This window comes from Triticum urartu, chromosome 3A (assembly GCF_056163025.1).
Source record: "Triticum urartu cultivar PI428250 chromosome 3A, HENAU_Tu73, whole genome shotgun sequence".
NCBI lineage: Eukaryota > Viridiplantae > Streptophyta > Magnoliopsida > Poales > Poaceae > Triticum > Triticum urartu.
Genome location: NC_141875.1, coordinates 287,020,881 through 287,039,313, shown reverse-complemented (window position 1 = coordinate 287,039,313; position 18,433 = coordinate 287,020,881). Strand labels below are relative to the sequence as shown.

The 18,433-nt window shown below is 49.2% G+C and overlaps 1 protein-coding gene across 5 annotated transcripts; it reads right to left on the bottom strand.

The window, feature by feature from the left end:
- Nucleotides 1-11,086: 11,086 nt before the first annotated feature.
- Nucleotides 11,087-17,677, bottom strand: LOC125543918 (Protein phosphatase 2C family protein). 5 transcript variants are annotated; one of them, XM_087546949.1, is made up of 8 exons: nt 17,258-17,670; nt 16,647-16,821; nt 16,402-16,555; nt 15,802-15,865; nt 15,541-15,648; nt 15,252-15,377; nt 14,881-15,113; nt 11,087-11,574 (listed from the first exon to the last, which is right to left on the bottom strand). In XM_087546949.1, exons 1-8 carry the CDS (start codon nt 17,579-17,581, stop codon nt 11,355-11,357), a joined length of 1,404 nt encoding a protein of 467 aa, XP_087403075.1. In that variant the 5' UTR covers nt 17,582-17,670; the 3' UTR covers nt 11,087-11,354. The 5 variants fall into 5 exon arrangements, with proteins under 5 accessions (XP_087403075.1, XP_048563374.1, XP_087403078.1 ...); XM_048707417.2 differs by having other exon boundaries at nt 16,647-16,818; nt 17,258-17,668; XM_087546952.1 differs by lacking the exon at nt 11,087-11,574 and adding an exon at nt 11,635-11,655 and having other exon boundaries at nt 17,258-17,674.
- Between the last annotated feature and the right edge of the window lie 756 nt (nt 17,678-18,433).

Here is an 18,433-nt window from a genome sequence, read left to right as displayed (position 1 = left end):
CGGCGATCTCCGCGCCATCTGCCCTCCGCTCCTCGCGGTCAGCCTCGATAGCTTGAATGGCAGCCTGCGAGTGGCCGGGGAAGAAGTCTGCCAAGACGGAAAGAATGAAGAATAAGTCAAAAAACCAGGAGTCGGCTCGACCTATAGTCGGCGGCTCGAAGAAGGAAAACAAAGAAGCTCACCGTCGACGAGGTCCTCGATCTCGTGGAAGCCGGAGGCCGGCATTGCCTCCTTATCAGTCCAGGAGGAGCGCTCGCTCGCAAACTCGGCCAGGAGGGCTGCCTCCTCTTCTTCCGCCTCCTTCTGCGTCTTCTTAAGCAGCTCATTCTGCTCTGCCAATTGTGCGGCCAGCAGATCGCGCTCTATGGCGAGCTTGTTGCACTCCTCCCCCTTGGCACGCAACGCGGTGTTGGCTTCGCTCAGCTGCTGTTGAAGAGTGGTGTTGGCCTCTGAAGAGAAAGAAGAAAGAAGGCGTTAAGTCATCAACAAAGAAGGTCGCCGGGGAGATCCGGCCCGACTGCTCAGCAGTCGGCCCGAATCTCGGGGACTACAGCCCGCGGGTGCGCCAGCGCGCCCCCGCAAAGAAGAAAAAGGACTCACTCCGGCTCTCCGACAAGTCGGCGGTCCGCTTGCCCTGCTCTTCAACGTTGCGGTTGAAGGCGGTGACACAGAGGTTGTGATAGTCCTGTGACAAGTATTTCAGACAAAAGTCAGTACCTGGAACTCGCCAGTTGGAGTTCCGGGCCGCCTGCTCAGCGGCCGGCCCGAAACTCCGGGACTACACCCAGTGGGTGCGCTGGCGCGCCCCCACAGAGAGGAACAAGAAAATAAAGACAAAGGAGAAAGCATACCCGGATGGCTGCCCACGACGCCAGGTGCGCCTTGGTGCAGTTTTGGATAGCATCGCTCTCAGCTCGCAGCATTGTCTGGACATCCAGAAGCGCCTGGTTCAGCGGGGCCGTGCCGCCTCCTCGCACCCACCCAATGGGCGCGGCGCTCGTCGCTTCGGCGTCTAGGATCGTCGAGCTAGCGGTGCCGGTCTCCAAGGGGCATGGCGCCGAAGTCGCCTTCTCAAGACGGCGGCGCGTTGGCGAGCTGGCTTGAAGGAGTAGCCTTGCCACGGCCTCGTCTTCAGTCGGCGGCAAGGGTGGGTCCGCCGGCTGTTTGCCTTGCACGCTCCTAGATGGCGGCGGGGGCGGCGGTGGCGGCACGCCCACGTCCGGCATGGAGAAGTCGCCGCCGCCTCTCTCCACGATCGGGAACTCACCGCCGGCTTCCCCTGACTGCCCCGTGAACTCCGGGGGCAGCGGCGAAGAGTTCAGAGGGGTGACGAACACCGCCGACCGCCGGTGCATGACTTCCTTAGCCTGCCACCTTGCCGCGACGGTGGCCTCGGCCTCCTCCAGCTTTTTCAGGGCGGAGGCCTCCGCCTTCTCGGCCTCCGCTTTCTCCCGGCGGGCGGCCTCTTCCTCCTCGCGCTTCTCCTGCGCATTCCGCTCCGTCGCCTCCCGAAGGGCGGCGGCAGGGTCAATCCGCCGAGTAGTGGCAGACGTCTCCGCCGACCCCATAACGGAGGCGGCGGCAACCCTCTCAAGAGTGAGGGGGGCCCTGAAGCGAGGGAAGCATATGAAAGACTCAGACAAGATCAACAAAGAGAAAATAAAGATAAGGGATGGAGGTGCTTACGCAAAGACCAGCGGCGGCTTCTTCACTTCCTTGCGGAAGCGGTTGGCCTTCGCGGCCGCCTCTTCCCGCTTGGTCGCGGCGGCCGCTCCCTTAAATTTCTTCGACCGGCCACCAAGTGTACTCGGCCCGGCCCAGCGCTTCTTCGCGCCGCCTTGAGCGTCCAAGGCGGCGGAGGAACTCGCGCTTGGCTGGCCAACCTTTGGCTGATGACGCAGGGCAACTTCTCCCTCGGCATCGTCGTTAGGCCAGTCGGCGAAAGTGGCCGAAGGCCTGGAGCCGCCTACTTCTCCTCCTCCTCCCTCGGTGTCGGCCTCCATGGTCACCGCCCCCAAGTCAGGATCGTCGACGTCGCTCTCCGCCCGATCAGGGACAAACTGACGAGCCGGCCCCGTGGTGCCGGCCGAGGGAGGGACGAGAGGGTTCTGATTCAAAACAAAAACGGTCAGACTAGACAAGTTGGACTCGGCAAGAAAAGAAACAGAAGAAGAAGGAAGACGACTTACAATAGGCGGGGGGTTGGCGCGTGAGTACGGCTCCTTGCCGAACCGTCAATCCACCGAGAGACCGCAGTTCGCGATGTAGTTCACCGTGTCCGCCACCTCCGCGTGAGGCATGTCCTTGGAGCACATTCGACTCGGGTCCCGATGACCGCTCATCTGGCAGATCGGGTGAGGTCGGCCTTGGAGTGGGAGGACTCGGCGCACACGAAGGCGGCCAGAAAGTCGCCCCGGTCAGGCCCTCCAACCGGGTCAGCACTCGGAGTCACGCGACGGCGGTGGCACCAGTAGGAGACAACGTCCTGGCTCGGTGTGACCAGCTGGGGAGCCTTCCAGCCGGCGCGCCGGCTTCGTAAGCCGGCAGGTTGACCCAGTCGCCTTCTGGGGCGACGTTCTTCACATAAAAATAGGACCGCTGCCACATCTTCACCGACTTAATCAGTGCGATGGTGGGAAACGGATTGTCGGCCACTGATCTCCGCACTGGGCCGGCACGCCGGTGACATGTGTGCCGAGTTTGGACTGGAAGAACTCCCCCCAGAGCTCGATGGTGGGGAGAACACCGAGGAAGCCTTCGCACAGGGTGGCGAAGGCAGCTAGCAGCACCACCGTGTTCAGAGTAAGGTGGTGCGGCTGGAGCCCGTGGAACTCCAAGAAGGAGCGGAAGAAGCCGCTCGCCGGCAGCCCCAGGTCGCGCATAAGGTGCGAGCGGAATATGACCCGCTCGCCCTCCTCCGGCGCCGGCGATATTACCCCCTCCGGCGCGAGGTGGACCCGCACTAAGCCCCTACCGGGCAGCCACCGTGTCTTGCAGAGGATCTCGACGTCGTCCTCATCGACCTCGGAACCGTCCCACACTCCGGAGCGCACATCAGGAGGCGCGGCGGCGGGGGAAGAGCTCATCGCTACGGGCGTGGCGTGGTTCGGAGCCACATCGGTGAGAGGAAGAAGAAGCAAGAAGGAGCGAAAGGGAGTAGGGAGGATGGGCGCGCGTGCTTCGCCGCCCCCCTCCCCCCGCCTACTTGTAGGCTCGTGGGCTGAGAAGCCGAGGGGGCGGTCATGGGATTAACTGCGCCCAGGACCCCACGACCCCCACGATTTACCACACGAAGTTACTGCGTGCAATAACCGCGCGGGAACCCCAACCGTCCGCATGGCCACAACGGATCCGTTCACATGCCGAGGCGCGGTAGTGGCGGTCCCCGCCTGTAGGCCTGTCCCGTCGCGCGCGTGGGTGGGCAGACTAGCTCAGCCACGTGGCGCCTCGCGACGGGTCCACAACGGGCGGTAACCCGGAGGCTTATCAAGCATGCCGCCTGGACTCCGCTGCGACGTACAAACTTTTTTAGGGGCAAGTCAGCCTTAAGCAAGTCCGGCTCCAACTAGTCGGCTTGACAGAAGATGGCTAGCGAGGCCCAGATCCAACCGTCGAAAAGAAGAAATTGTTGAGGCTCCTCGACATATCGCCCTTGGTGCCTCACCAGCTTCGGGGACTACGGTCGGAGTAATGGGCCACGGGTAGGCTAACCCAGGCCCAGAACCTTTCAAGACATCGGGGCAGGCTGCACCCCTCAAGACCCCAGGACGAACAGCCGCCTTCTGAGAGTCGGCTGTGAGGCAGCCGACTGCCCACTCGCGGCCGAGTCCCGAGGACGGCTTCAGGATGAGCCGACTCCTGACTGGCGACTTCCAGAGAAGCCGGCCATGGGGAGTCGGCCCGCGACGCCAACAACCCCCATGCCCTCATAAAGAGGGATGGGACGGGGAGTGGCTACAGTAAGGTCCACTCCCGCCCTTTTCCAAGGGCAGGCGTGGCCATAGTATGCCATACCCGCGGAGATCTCCGCCCGGCGCGACACTGTTGCCATGCCGGCCCTGACGTCAGCTCCAGTGGGCGGAGTCCTGTGCCCACGACGGCCTGCCGGTACGACCCAGGGATGACGGGTCCCACCAGTCGGCGGGCGTACGGAAGACGGCGAGAGCGCCACCAGTCGGCCCAGTTGGGAGTCGGCCCCCCAGGAGTCGGCCGGCCCCTCCCACGGGCCCCACGCGCCATTAACCAGACGCGACAGGGAGTGGCCACAGTGATCGCCCGCCAGACGGCGGAGCTATCGCCACAACCCCATGACCGAGCCCACATCATTAGAGGCACAGCTATAGTAATCTACAGCCGGCAAGACCCGCCCGCGGCGGACGCGGCCTGTCGGCTCCGTACCGAGCCAGTCGCGGGCCCCAGGAGTCGGCGGATAAGACGGCGGCCAGAGAGACTGACGGCTGGGCCCGCGTCCAGCCGGATTACCATTGTACCCCTCGGGGTAGGCCTATATAAACCCCCCTAGGGCACCCATGCAAAGGGTTGGAATCCATTAGCACTAGACCAGATCATATAGGAAGGAGAGAGCTAGCCTTGTGTAACGCCCTCGATGCGGCTATATCACCTACATGTCGAAGCACGACTTAGAGGCATAACCGCATTGAAAGCAATGTCACAAGTAAGGTAATCTTCACAACAACCCATGTAAATAGATAATAAGGGGAAAGGTACATAGTTGGCTTACACTCGCCACGTCACACAAGTACATAAATAACATTACAATCATCCAATACACTCATGGTCCGACTACGGTACCAAAATAAAAGATCAACCCCAACATGCGACACGGTCCCGATCGCCCCAACTGGGCACCACTACTGATCATCAGGGAAAGACACATAGTAACGGCGTGAGTCTTCGTCGAACTTCCACTTGAGCTCAAGCGCATCATCTGGAACGGAGTCGTCGGGCCCTGCATCTGGTTTGGAAGTAATCTGTGAGCCACGGGGACTCAGCAATCTCGCACCCTCGCGATCAAGACTATTTAAGCTTATAGGTAAGGCAAGGTAATATGTGGAGCTGCAGCAAGCGACTAGCATATATGGTGGCTAACCTGTTCGCAAAAGAGAGCGAGAAGAGAAGGCAAAGCACGAACGAATAACTATAGAACAACCTACGGCAAACATTACTCCAACACCGTGTTCACTTCCCGGACTCCGCCGAGAAGAGACCATCACGGTAACAAACGCAGTTGATTCATTTTAATTAAGTTAAGGTTCATGTTATCTACAATCGGACATTAACAAATTCCCATCTGCCCATAACCGTGGGCACGGCTTTCGAAAGTTCAAATCCCTGCAGGGGATTCCCAACTTAGCCCATCACAAGCTCTCATGGTCAACGAAGGATAAACCTTCTCCCGGGACATTCCGATCAGACACGGCATCCCGGTTCTACAAGAAAACTTCGACAAAGATAAAACAAGTCCAGCAACACCGCCCGAATGTGCCGACAAATCCTGATAGGAGCTGCACATATCTCGTTCTCAGGGCACACTCAGATAGGTCAAGCTACGAGTAAAACCAACCCTCGAGTTTCCCTGAGGTGACCCCGCAGGCTGCCCAGTTCGGACCAACACTCAGAGGAGCACTGGCCCAGGGGGGTTTAAATAAGATGACCCTCGGGCTCCGGAAACCCAAGGGAAAAAGAGGCTAGGTGGCAAATGGTAAAACCAAGGTTGGGCATTGCTGGAGGAGTTTTATTCAAGGCGAACTGTCAAGGGGTTCCCATTATCACCCAACCGCGTAAGGAACGCAAAATCCGGGAACATAACACCGATATGACGGAAACTAGGGCGGCAAGAGGAACAAAACGCTAGGCAAAAGGCCGAGCCTTCCACCCTTTACCAAGTATATAGATGCATTAAGATAACAAGATAATATAGTGATATCCCAACAATAAACAATGTTCCAACAAGGAACGATCTTCAAACTTCACCTGCAACTAGCAACGCTATAAGAGGGGCTGAGCAAAGCGGTAACATAGCCAATCAACGGTTTGCTAGGACATGGTGGGTTAGAGGTTTGACATGGCAATTTGGGAGGCATGATAAGCAAGTGGTAGGCATCGTAGCATAGGCATAGCAAAAGAGCGAGCATCTAGCAAGCAAAGATAGAAGTGATTTCGAGGGTATGATCATCTTGCCTGCAAAGTTGTCAGAGTTGACTGGATCCTCGTAAGCAAACTCAACGGGCTCCTCGTTAGCGAACTCGTCTCCCGGCTCTACCCAAACAAGACAAACAAGCAAAAGGAACACAATCAACCACGTGCAAAGCTCAAACAAATATGATGCAAACATGGTATGCTATGCGGGATGCGATATGTGATGCATATGCAAGATTTGACAAGGAATGATTGAACCTGGACTCAACTAGGAAATCCAAGAGTGCCAATGGAAAGGTGAGGTGATTTCGGTTGAAATCGATAAAGATCAGCGGAAACGGATGCATGGTTTGGAAATGGCAAGCAAAACAAATATGGCACCGGTCTGTGATAAACAGCAAGTAGCCATCTAAATGCATCAAGATAATTATGCTATAGCACTCAAACAAGACAACAAAATACATGGCAGGGATCCACTCATGATGCTTGACAAAAGATGAACACTGAGCTACGGCCATTTCATCCATTAACAGGTTCAAACAAGCATGGCAAAAGTGCAAATGGTAAACAGGTTTCAGACTTAGTGGAATTAACACAAGTCTGGAATTTAACATCAGGTAGCACACTTTGGAGCAAGAAAACTACCTGCTACAGGAACTTAACCTGGCAAAGAAAGGCATGAAATGAAGCTACTCAAAGCACTTAACAAAAGTCCCTTAGTGACCTTGAGCCTAAAGGGGTCATAAAATACAATTGCAAGCATGTGAACATGGCAATAACATAATCAGGTTACAGACTTTGTGAAAAACTGGAGCATGCAAATCTGTTAACGAGTAGGCATGTTTACGAGCTCGATGCACTCACTACGGAGCAAGGCATGATAAACTAAGCATACACCCAACAAGAATACATATCATAGAAGTTAGACATGGCAAGAACAACAACATAGCATGCACGGATCAACAACAACATCCTCGGCAAAATCGCTAACAAGTAAACAATCTGCCAGGATTCACGAAATAGCAAAAGTAGAGCTCGATTGACTCAAGCTAGGGTGCTCCATAATTGCAAACAAGGACATGGATGGATAGAGCGCCACAATATTAACAAATCATCCTTACTGATCATTCTCAAATGAGGCACGGATCACTAGGAAACAACATGAACATATGGCATATTGACAAAAACAGATCAAGGACTTAGAGAAATTCCAAGTCCCTGAAATCAGCATTAACGAATGCACTACTTTGCAAGCTTGTGCTAGTCACCACACATGTCAAAAAAATACATGGTAAGCACCTATGAAAAGATGGCATGGCATATAACAAAACACATGTAGAGCTCAGGAGCATATAATGCACACATTAATCATGGCAAAAATGACAAATAGCTATTTGGTGCAGCAGATCTGACAATTATCTCAAATAGCTCTCTTCCAACAGCATTTCGGGCATCAAGATGGGCTCAAATGAAAATGATGCAATGAGATGAAATGATGTACTCTCCGAGACGAACATTTTGATATGCTACATGTGCAAAACGGAGCTACGGATGCAAAGTTACGACATGATGAAAAACGCAAAATAACTAGGGTTTTGGGGGAAAGTCAACCGATCCAAACTTCAGATCTGGATCCAGATCGGCGGCGCGGACGCCAAGGTTCGCCGGAGCTGCACTGTTCACCGGGATTCCTGTACGCCGGAGATGAAGGAGGAGGCCGGGGCAGCGTCGGCGGTGGTCAGCGAGGTGCGGCTCGCCGGCATCGAGGTCGGGGTGGCGCCGGCGTTGGGCGGCGGGTCGCCGGAGCCGGAACGGCGAGGAGGCGCGGCGGAGCTTGCTCCGGCCGGCGACGAGGGGCTGCGGCCGGCGCGGATTCTACGGCGGCGCGGCGAGCCGGAGTGGAGGAGGACGAAAGCGAGCGGCGGCGGATCCGGATGGGCCTCGGGGGCCAGATGCACGCTCCCCGGGCCGGCGGCGGGACGAGCGGCTCCGCACCACGTGGCGGAACGTGGTTGGTGGCGGCGGGACGTCCGGTTAGGGTGGACGTTGTCCGGCGGCGGAGAGGGGATTTTTAGGGTTAGGGGGGAGAGAAGACCCGGGATTTTCGGGAGAGGGTCTATATATAGGCATAGAGGGAGCCAGGAGAGTCCAAATGAGGTGTGGTTTTAGGCCACGCGATCGTGATCGAATGCTCTAGATGATGGAGAGGGTTTTGGTGGGTTTTGGGCCAAAATGGAAGGGTGTTGGGCTGCAACACACACGAGATCTTCTCGGTCCCTCGGTTAACCGTTGGAGTATCAAACGAAGTCCAAATGGTACGAAACTTGACAGGCGGTCTACCGGTATTAAACCAAGGCCGCTCGGCAAGTCTCGGTCCAATCCGGAAATGTTTAACCCCCACATACGAAAAAGAGGTAGAAAGAACCACCGGAGGAGATAGGAGCGCCGGAATGCAAAAAGGACAACGGGGAAAATGCTCGGATGCATGAGACGAACACGTATGCAAATGCAATGCACATGATGACATGATATGAGATGCATGACAACGACAACAACACACGGAGACAAAAACCCGAACCCGAGGAAATAAAATAACTTAGCGCCGGAAACGGCAAGAGTTGGAGTACATATAAGGTAAATTACATCCGGGGTGTTACACCTTGCCTTCTCCTACCTCCCGGAAACAGCTCAAGGAGCAACCGTGTACACACTTTGTCATAGTGATCATGCGGAGACCCCGCAGACCAGCAGTAGGGGTATTATCTCTACGGAGAGCCCCGAAGCTGGGTAAGATTCGCCGGCGTGCATGCCTTCGCCTTATCTCGTTCCAGGCACCGGCGACGTTCTACTCGCCCCCACCATGATAAGCCATCCTTTGGCATATGTCGCACCCAACCCCCGACACTGGATCTCCTAATTTTTTTTAAGTTTTTCTCCATTTGAAAGAATAGCAAGCATAGTGGATACCTCGGCTTCGGATATTTTTATTTTTCTAGTAACAACATCCTTATATACTTTTTTTGAAACGTATATCCTTCATACACTTAGTATAAGGAGGCATCTTAATAGCATCAGTCAAAGGAACACGAAGAAATAGAGGTCTAAGCAATTCAACAAATTGATTAAATGCCTCTTCATCTCTAAATTTTAGTGTCTTACTAGGAAAAGACATGTTTTTGTACCCATGGTTTTCTCTCTCTCTCTCTACCATGTTTTCTAGCAACATAATCTCTTTTATCAGATCTTTTATTCCTAGAAGGTGGATCATATAGGTCAACTTGATGTTCTACTTCTACTCCTTTTCAGGTTTATTATCATCATTAGGTGGAGCACCATTGTCAATATTATTATTATTATTATTATTATTATTATTATTATTATTATTATTATTATTATTATTATTATTATTATTATTATTATGCTGACTAGGTTCATGCTCTTCACTATCTTGGGTTTCAGCATCAGAGAAAGATGTACTACATTGCATAATTTGGTGGAGAATGTCACTGTGCGTCAAGCAATTCATGCATTCAAGCAAGGTGTCAAGTATCGTGATTTGAATATAAAGCTTGGTCACTCGGATATTTTTACCCTAAGCCGATTGATGGAGATTGCTAACGCTATGCGAATGGCGAAGAGGAAGATCTAATCACGAGAGGCAAGGACTGTGTTGAGCCATCTCAACGAAGAAGCGGAGAAACAATAATCACTCGGGTCAGAATACGAATAAGCATAAGTTGGATGTCAGTGACGATGTCAATGACGCCGAGCTCGTGGCGATGGACAACGAGACTAGAAGGAGTGGACGCCTGATGTCTCAAATGTATTTATAATTCTTAAAGTTTTCATGCTATATTCACATCATTTTTATTTGGACTAACACATTAATCTAGTGCCAAAGGCCAGTTCTTATTTTCCAATGTTTTTGTTTTTCAGGCCAAAAATTTCAGAGCAAAAAAATCTGAACATTTTATCAAAATTCTTTTAAACCAAAAGACTCCATCAACCATAAGATGGACCCCAGGGGACGCACCAAGTGCCCTCGCGCTGGTCATGTGGTGGGGGGCGTGGAGGCTCGGTAAGTCGGCTGAGGCTCTCCTTCTGCGGCAAGAAAGATCCTAAAATATCAAAAAAAAATCCATTGGAATTTTGGCCTAATTGAAGTTATGGATCTTGAGCTATTTAGAAACGGTGATCTACATCAAAAAAGTAGCGCGGAGCCATGAAACAGAGAGATCCAATCTCAAAGGGGGCCCTCTCTCATGGTGATGTACTAGGTTTGGTTCCGGTTTATGCGATTTCAGAGTTCCAGACCGGTCCAGACAAATTTGATCCAATCCAGACATTTTGGGACAATTTGATACACCACGGTTTGAGACATTAAGGACGATTTGATGAACAACGATGAAGTTGTCCTTGCAAAGACAAGGTGGGACGCGTGGGTCCCCGCACATTGTGAAGAAGCCGATAGGTTTCCCTCCGTTTCCACAAAAAAGTAGCAAGACTTGAGTTTGCAACGTTTGGTGATTTTTTTTCTTCCGGTAATGCTATTCAGCTCAAGTTTGCTGGGAGAAGATGGCAAATCAAACGTTTTTATGGCAATTTATACTGTTGCATGGATGACAACTTTAGTTTGCAATCACGGAAAGTCCTGGCAAAAAAATGAACGGAAGTGATTTTGCCATATTCGCCAACTAAAGTTGACATGCTCGACAAACATAAATTGCCAGGCAAATCATTCGCAGTTGCCATGCTTCCCAGCTGACATTCACCGGATAAGAGGATCCTTTTATTTTGGTGTTTGCATATTACATATACTTGGTACAGACTTTCAAGTATAGACGGAGCCTTCAGGTGAAAATGTTAAGACATTATGTTTAAAAGGACATAGAAAAACGCGAGAGATTTGACAAGCAAAGGCATCAAGTTACAGATAAAGAAGGATTATCATACTCAACTCGCGAGAAGCGAGCTGCTGTTGGTTCAAGAACCCTCTACTCACTAGCTTCACAAATCCTTTTCCCAAGTTCTACTTACAATGTTGGCTAGTTCCCCGCATAATATAATAATAAAAATGCAGCCTAAACGACCCAAATTGCCTAAAATTGAACCAATTTTTTGTAATGCAAGGATGCTCACTGTGAATAATAAGGTGAGAGTTTGCGGAAGCTACAATGGTGGTTGACTGTAACTGATCACAGAACTTTCACGCCACTCGGTCGTTTACCTTCCATGGCATCCTTCTTGTCGCGGCAATCAGAACAAAGGAAAGGGCCTTCCCATGGCTTAGAGCTCGAAGAGAATACTGAACCTACATGAACTGATGTACCTTCACTTGGTTCAAGATCTGCCTGGCAGATGGCACATGTAAACAAGCTTGACGATGTTCTCCGACTACCTGAGTCATTACCCAACCTGTCCAGTGTAGTACATCAACTTACCATTATTTTATAATGGCATTCCACTTGACAAATGAAAGTACATTCGGGTCATCATCTTCTAGAACCAATGAGTAAAACAAAGAAAGTTCAAACAGAAATGAGTAAAACAAAGCACTGAGTTGAACAGAAATGGAGAAAAAGGCTGTTCTAAACTAAAGTTCCAACCCATTACAATGTTTAAACCTACTAGGTAATTGCATGTGCGTTGCAACGGGGCTTGAACACCAATCATGGCTACTATATCCGCTTAGAATCCTCATGAACATTAAGAGGGATTGTCTACTCCCTCCCTCCCTCCCTCCCTCCCTCTCTCTCTCTCTCTACCATCACCAGTATGGCAGTGTAGTGTGCAAGATGCCGAATCCAAAGCCAACCCCCAAGCGGCAGATGCACACCTCACCTCCCATCGCCAGTGTCCAGCCATCAAGCGCTGTTCGCCAACTCGGTCCATCTCCATCCACATCAGCCACAAGTTCCTGTTCGAGCCCCCGAGCGACGTCAGCCAGCACCCTCCATCCCTACCTCTCTTTGATTACATTTGTAATTCAATGTGCAAATTAGCTTGAGTTAAGCTGACTGATTGTTCCTAAATCCGGAACTAAAGTTTTTTCTGACACCTGAGCTGAAGTTGGTCCTGCTAACAGAAACTTCAACTTGTTACAGCAACAGTTTAGCTTATTGTACTTTCAAGTCACTACTGCTTTCATGTTCATGACATTTTCTGGTTCAAATGAACTGAAGTTCGCCCTGCTAACAGAAACTTCAATTTGTTACAACAGAAATTGTAACAATAGTTTACCATATTATACTGTCAAGTTACTACTGTTTTATGTTCATGACATTTTCTGGTTCAAATAGGTCAGGAGTGACGTGCATTTAATTACAAGTTGTGTGAGCCTGCTTGCACTTGCAGTTGATCGATGCCAATTCAAATGTTCACAGGATAGATAAAAATCAGTTATTGTGTCATTTATAATCTCCTAACAAATGCTAAGATTGATTACCCACCAAAATTCTTAGCACGTACATACCTGCTGTGTATTCTATCAAGAGCTGAAGCCGATAAATAAAATTTCTAGCATGTATGTATGTGACGTGTATGCTCCCAGGAACTGAGCCCACAGAAATGACGTCAGAAGAGTACATGTTCATGGGGAAGTTTGCGCAAGGACCTGGTGCTGCTGGCTACACTGGTTATCAGCGCCACCTTCGTCAGGTGATCCTACACTGGTGATATGCCTTCTTCTACTGCAACACCACAGCATTCCTAGCGTTGCTGGGCTCACCGTGAGTGATCCTACACTGGTGATATGCCTTCTTCTACTGCAACACCACAGCATTCCTAGCGTTGCTGGGCTCACCGTGCTCCACTCCACCACGGTGCTCGACCTGCCAGCGATGTGACTGATACGGCACATCGGTCTGTAGGTGCTAATCCAATCGCTGATGAGAAGGTTCGTGGTGCACCGCCGGCGAAGACCAAGGCATGGCGGACAAGCGACGAGGGCGAGGTCCGTCTCCCTGCCGCAGCCAGGTAATGATGGAGCATGGGGGCAATCGTGCGTCTAGGGCAAATATTTCTTGCCAGGTCTGCTATGGGGTGGTTTTCATGGGTGGTGGGGCAGTTTTCAAGCAGAAAACCGGGTGGGATAGGGAATTAAAACCTCTGTAGAGGGGGGCGGACGAAGGGAGAGAAGTAAAAGCCATCGAGCGAAACGCAGGAGGAGTGAAACACTGAATGCTATGTCTTTTTTTAAGTAGTAAAGAGAACATATGATTACAGTAATTTGATGTGTAATTTGCTAATTAAAAATAGGGCTACTAGCAGGTTAATGATCAGAATGGTCCTTTGGGTAAAATCATGATTTTACTATGTAAAGCAAGTTCAGGCATAATCGAATTGTTCAGGACAAACTTCTAGCATTCAATAGATTTAACCACATATGGCAAAAACAAAAACACAATCTGAACAATGGAAAGAAATAACATGCTTGTTTACATGTGGGCCTTCAGTTTAAACCAAAAATCAGTTTTTTACCAAGTTCGGTTCGTGAAAAGGGGAAACCGGAATTTACATTCAAATTCCGGAAACTAAGAATTCAGTTAACTGTCAGGTTTGTTTGGTTTTCGATTAACACCAATTTGGATGTACATGCACAGGAGGCAATTTCAACCATTTTGACAGAGATTTAACAAAATTATGACAGCATAACACCACAAACAGTAATGTTCAGCGTGACATAGTTTATCCACCCATGAGCATAAACATAAAGCTCTCCGACGTTGACAAACAGACTTCAACACTTCAGTCTTACAAAAAGTAGTGCAACAGCCAACAAACAAGCAGGTTCCTGCGGAGCACTGCAGCAGCAGGCGAAGAGCAGGGAACAACGCTCCTACTGCTAGCATGTAACTAACATTACACATGCAGGCACCAGCACGTTTAAGTACTAGAAAGATCGGGCGTGCTGCTGTTCGGCTATGCGGGAAGTAAAGGCTAGTGTGGGATTGGGAAAGCAGGTCTTGGGCAGTTGGGGCATTCAGATTAAGCATACGAATTCAATGGATTATCCTTGCGTACAGGTTTATTCAGTTTTTTCGGTTAACAGAGGCTAAAAACCAAAATTACCTATATTAAAGGCCCACTTGGATGGCCGTATTCTGGCTCAGCCCGAGTAAGTCTAATTTCACTGGTTTTATTGGTGCGCTGTATTTGACAAGCGTAACTTCATAAAGGTGAACATGTTTACGGGGTTGTCTAAGCGAGGACTAATTCGGTTGGTCAATACTGGAACCTAAATTTTCAGCTCTCAATGGGGAAAAAATATGAATTCAATTTTAGTCCGGTGTTTGTTTCTCGGATTTTTATGCCCACCAGCTACTGGTTCTACAAATCTTGCAAGTCCAATTCAGAAGTCTGATTACATCTGACAAAGATATTGCAGAGGCTCTAAAGAGGCTTCATGATGCACAATGTGAACAGTCACACGCCCAAACCACATATGCATCGAGGCGCAAGCTTTACGTTTACTCAGGAAAAGAAATTGGAGTGGCCAGTGATCCAGCCAGTAAAATTTGGCCATGGGAATACAATGTGGCTGGTTGGTGGTTACCATGCTACATTTGTGTTTAGGACTCAGATTGACCAAAATTTGTGTGTGTTTTTCATGGTTCAAAACAAATCTCATTCTTACAGCCTTCAGCATGGAAGTACTGAAAATACACATATCAACTTCATATTAAAGACAGTGAAACAAATATGAGCAAGAGTACAACTAACCTCTCTGATAGTATCGCTGAACCTTCTTCAAATATCTCTTCAACCATACCCACTGAAGAAAGCTGCTTAGTCAATTTATTGGGCTGGTCCTTTGCTTTTTTCCTAAAAATCAGGGACTTCAACTTATTCATCTTTTTCGGTGGAGATAGAGGGCGTATCGTTTGATCAGGTGGGATTATGTCAACAACGACACATGTCGTGTCATCTTTTAGGCCCCTTGTCTTGAGTGCCTCCTAAATAATTATTTCACACATTTAATTGATCAGAGGAGCATGTCTGGTTATGCAAGAAAAATAATCTGTGACCATTAGAAGCATCACCTATGGTAACACAACACCTTGCAAACTATGAAGTCACGCTAAATGTTTTACCTTAACTATTTGCTTGGCAGCGAGTTCAGCAGGCAACCCTCTGCAACACTTTGCAGCTGCATCTGAAGACAATGCATCCCAAATGCCGTCTGAAGCAATAATAAGCCTCCCACCAGTATTTGACAACTATGGAAAATGAACAACACATCAAGCAGAAAGCATTCCCGGCTAGCAATGGCATATAAGTATAGGCATGGAATTTTTACATCAAGTTATGGGTTATATATATAGAATTAAAATATTCTGAAGAGGAGAAGTTGGAGCAATTCATGATATGTCATAGAAGTACCTTCACTTGCTTGACATAAGGAACAGGTACGATAAATTCACCAACATCTATGTCTCCAATGGATCTGGATAGGCACAAACCTCCTGGCCAGCATCGCAGTGGACCAATCTAAAGACGAGCCAACACAAATTCTTAGCATGTTTGCTCATCCTTCCAAAGTTAACCAATACGTATAGGATACAGATCTATCTTAAACAGCACCAAAAGCAAACATATTAAATGCCCTTCATTAACAGAAAGAGGTAGTAACTGAGAGCAAACCTCTGCTCCACCAACCACACTAAGCCTTCCAACTTCACCTCCACTCGCTGTGACACGCTCCCTCCTGCCACCATTTTATTCGATGGTTAGGTGAAGTGGGCATTAACAAAAAAAAGAATACAAGGCAATGATATTACTTGAAATTTCACAATACAGGGCTAACATTGAAACCAAGATTGCAATTAATGAACTTTTTCCCTCCCCACCCCTTCCATCACTGCACTCAGATAACCAGTCGAGTAAATGCTAATCTATTGATAGTATCTCCACATTTTTCTATGTTATCCCTACTCCGTGAGAATCAAAGAGGTGTCAACATTCAAAGGTTCAACGAGAATTTGCTGGACTTTCACATGAAACATTTTAAATCCCGCAGGACACAATAAAGTGTCAAGGAATCAAAGAGGCACCAACAAAAATTAGTCATCCAATACATAATACATACAAGAAAGGAAAACACCAATCATGGTACTCTATTTTTACCAGTTTATATTTCTTTGCCGGGGGGGGGGGGGGGGGGGGGGATGTTTGCTGACTAGCAAAACCCTCCAAATAAAACAACATAGTAATGCACATTCTTGGTAAGCAGCTGGTACTCACTCCTCGACATTTTCTTCTAGTCGGTGATCAACTGTAAGCAAAGAAACAGCCCCACCCTGAGCATCCAAAATACAACGAGAATCGCCAACTGAAGCAACAGTGATAGTCCAGCCATCGATTATCGCAAATGTGGCAGTTGTGCCCGAAGTTTGGCCTGGTACATGGCGGCAAAAGGAAATTCATCAACATTCATCGTAACTTATGGTGCTGCAGCAAAACGCCAAATACAAGTGACAGAACCATGCCTTTGGTTTGGAATTCCTTGTCGGTCTTGACGAATCCCGCGACAAGCGCACGGGGCAGAGAATGCAACCACTCCTCCCGCGAAAGACCCTGTGGCATCGCGCTCAGGACATGGTTGAGCAGATTGTCCCTTGTATATATTGCAGCGGCGTCGCCGTTATGCCCGTCAAGAACCTGCTGGCAATGGAACATCCAATTATCGAATAGACTAGTCCACCCTCAACCAGAGCATTCTACTTTATAGCGCACACGTGTATGCGGCTATGGCTTACATATGATTTTCAAGCATAAACTGCCACCCCTAGGTCCTACCAAAAACAAGGCTGCAAATGACTACAACAAATCAGAATATATATAGCTGAGCACATCAATTCACCAATCACCGACCTCAGATGGGAGAAGGCAAAATACAAGCTGCCGATGCACATGCAGTAGCTTCAAAGTTCAAACAGCGAACCAAAGCTCACTACCTAACTATTTAGCTACTCCCGGGCTCAAACCCCAGCTACGGATCAAGTGTACACGGTAGCGAAACCACGCGCGCGGCACAACCACCACCGCATCTAGAGACCGCACAGCAACCTTTCAGCAAGCACAAGGGCACGCGACTTACGGCGAAAACCGCGAAGGTGGGGGGATGCGAGGTGGTGGAAGAGGACGAGGAAGTAGAGGGGCGCGCGCAGTCGGTCCTGAGCAGGAAGAAGTCCTCCCCCTTCTTGGACTGCGCGGCGCACCCATACCGTAGCAGTGGCCGCCGCGTCTCCGCCTCCCCAACTTCCCCTCCTACTCCATCCTCACGCGCGCAGATCCTGCTCCGAGTGACGGCGTGCCGCTCGGTGCGGGACTCCTCCTTTATGAGAGCCGCGAGCGGCACTAGCTCGCGGCCGCCTACGGCATGGTGGCGATGCTGTTCCGCCGCCGCCGCCGACGACGACATTCCCTTTCCTTTCGCCGATCGGATCGAGGCGAGACTGACAGTGCACGCGGAACGGTGGGGAAGCCGGAGACGCGGTTTTGTTTTGCAGTTTGTCTAATTCACATCTAGATATTTTTTAAGAATGTCACGTCTAACCTCCCACAAATATATAATGCATTAACAAGAAACAAAAAATTAGGACAAAAAAAAATAGACCACAAACAGAATGAAAATCAGCTTAGATGTGATGTAAAATCAGCTTAGATGTGACATAGTTATGTCACATCTAGATGTGTCCTAGACAGACCCTTTGTTTTGTCCATTTTTATGGCTTCATGCTTGCAGCACCGGTGCGTTTAAAAAAACAGAAGTGAAGAATTTATTCATTCAAAATAACAATTACATTGTTGATGACCTTGCTATAATGTCAGTATAAAATTAAGTCACTTATTTGAGATGGAAGAAATACCTATTATGATGCTTGAATTTACAAAAATAAATAATACTCGATGAACGTTCTCAATTCTTTACTATCAATTATCTTCAAATTATCAGAGTTAATAACAAGACGATTGCATCCCACCATTTGTACCGGAGAAAAACCGAATCTAAGAGCCAAAACTTCAACCATAAGAACATTCGCACATCGGTTAATCTTTCCATGTCCAAACAATGAATTTGCATTTATCGTCTCACAAGACCGCCCCAGTTGTGCCTTAAGCGGATCATGATCAAAACATGCATCACATTTAATTTGACAAAAACCAAATGTGACCTACTTCAACCCCCTTTCTTCATGGACGCATTTGGACAAGAAGCGGTAACAAAATTATTCATAATAGCGTGAATCCCCATAGAAATCTGATAAACATT

Excerpts from the sequence above, each read along its gene's own strand:
- LOC125543918 (XM_087546949.1), bottom strand. The coding sequence starts at position 17,581 with ATGTCGTCGTCGGCGGCGGCGGCGGAACAGCATCGCCACCATGCCGTA. Across the intron at positions 16,822-17,257 it reads CCACCTTCGCGGTTTTCGCC|CAGGTTCTTGACGGGCATAA; the intron begins GTAAGTCGCGTG and ends TTCCATTGCCAG. Across the intron at positions 16,556-16,646 it reads CAAGGAATTCCAAACCAAAG|GCCAAACTTCGGGCACAACT; the intron begins GCATGGTTCTGT and ends GCCATGTACCAG.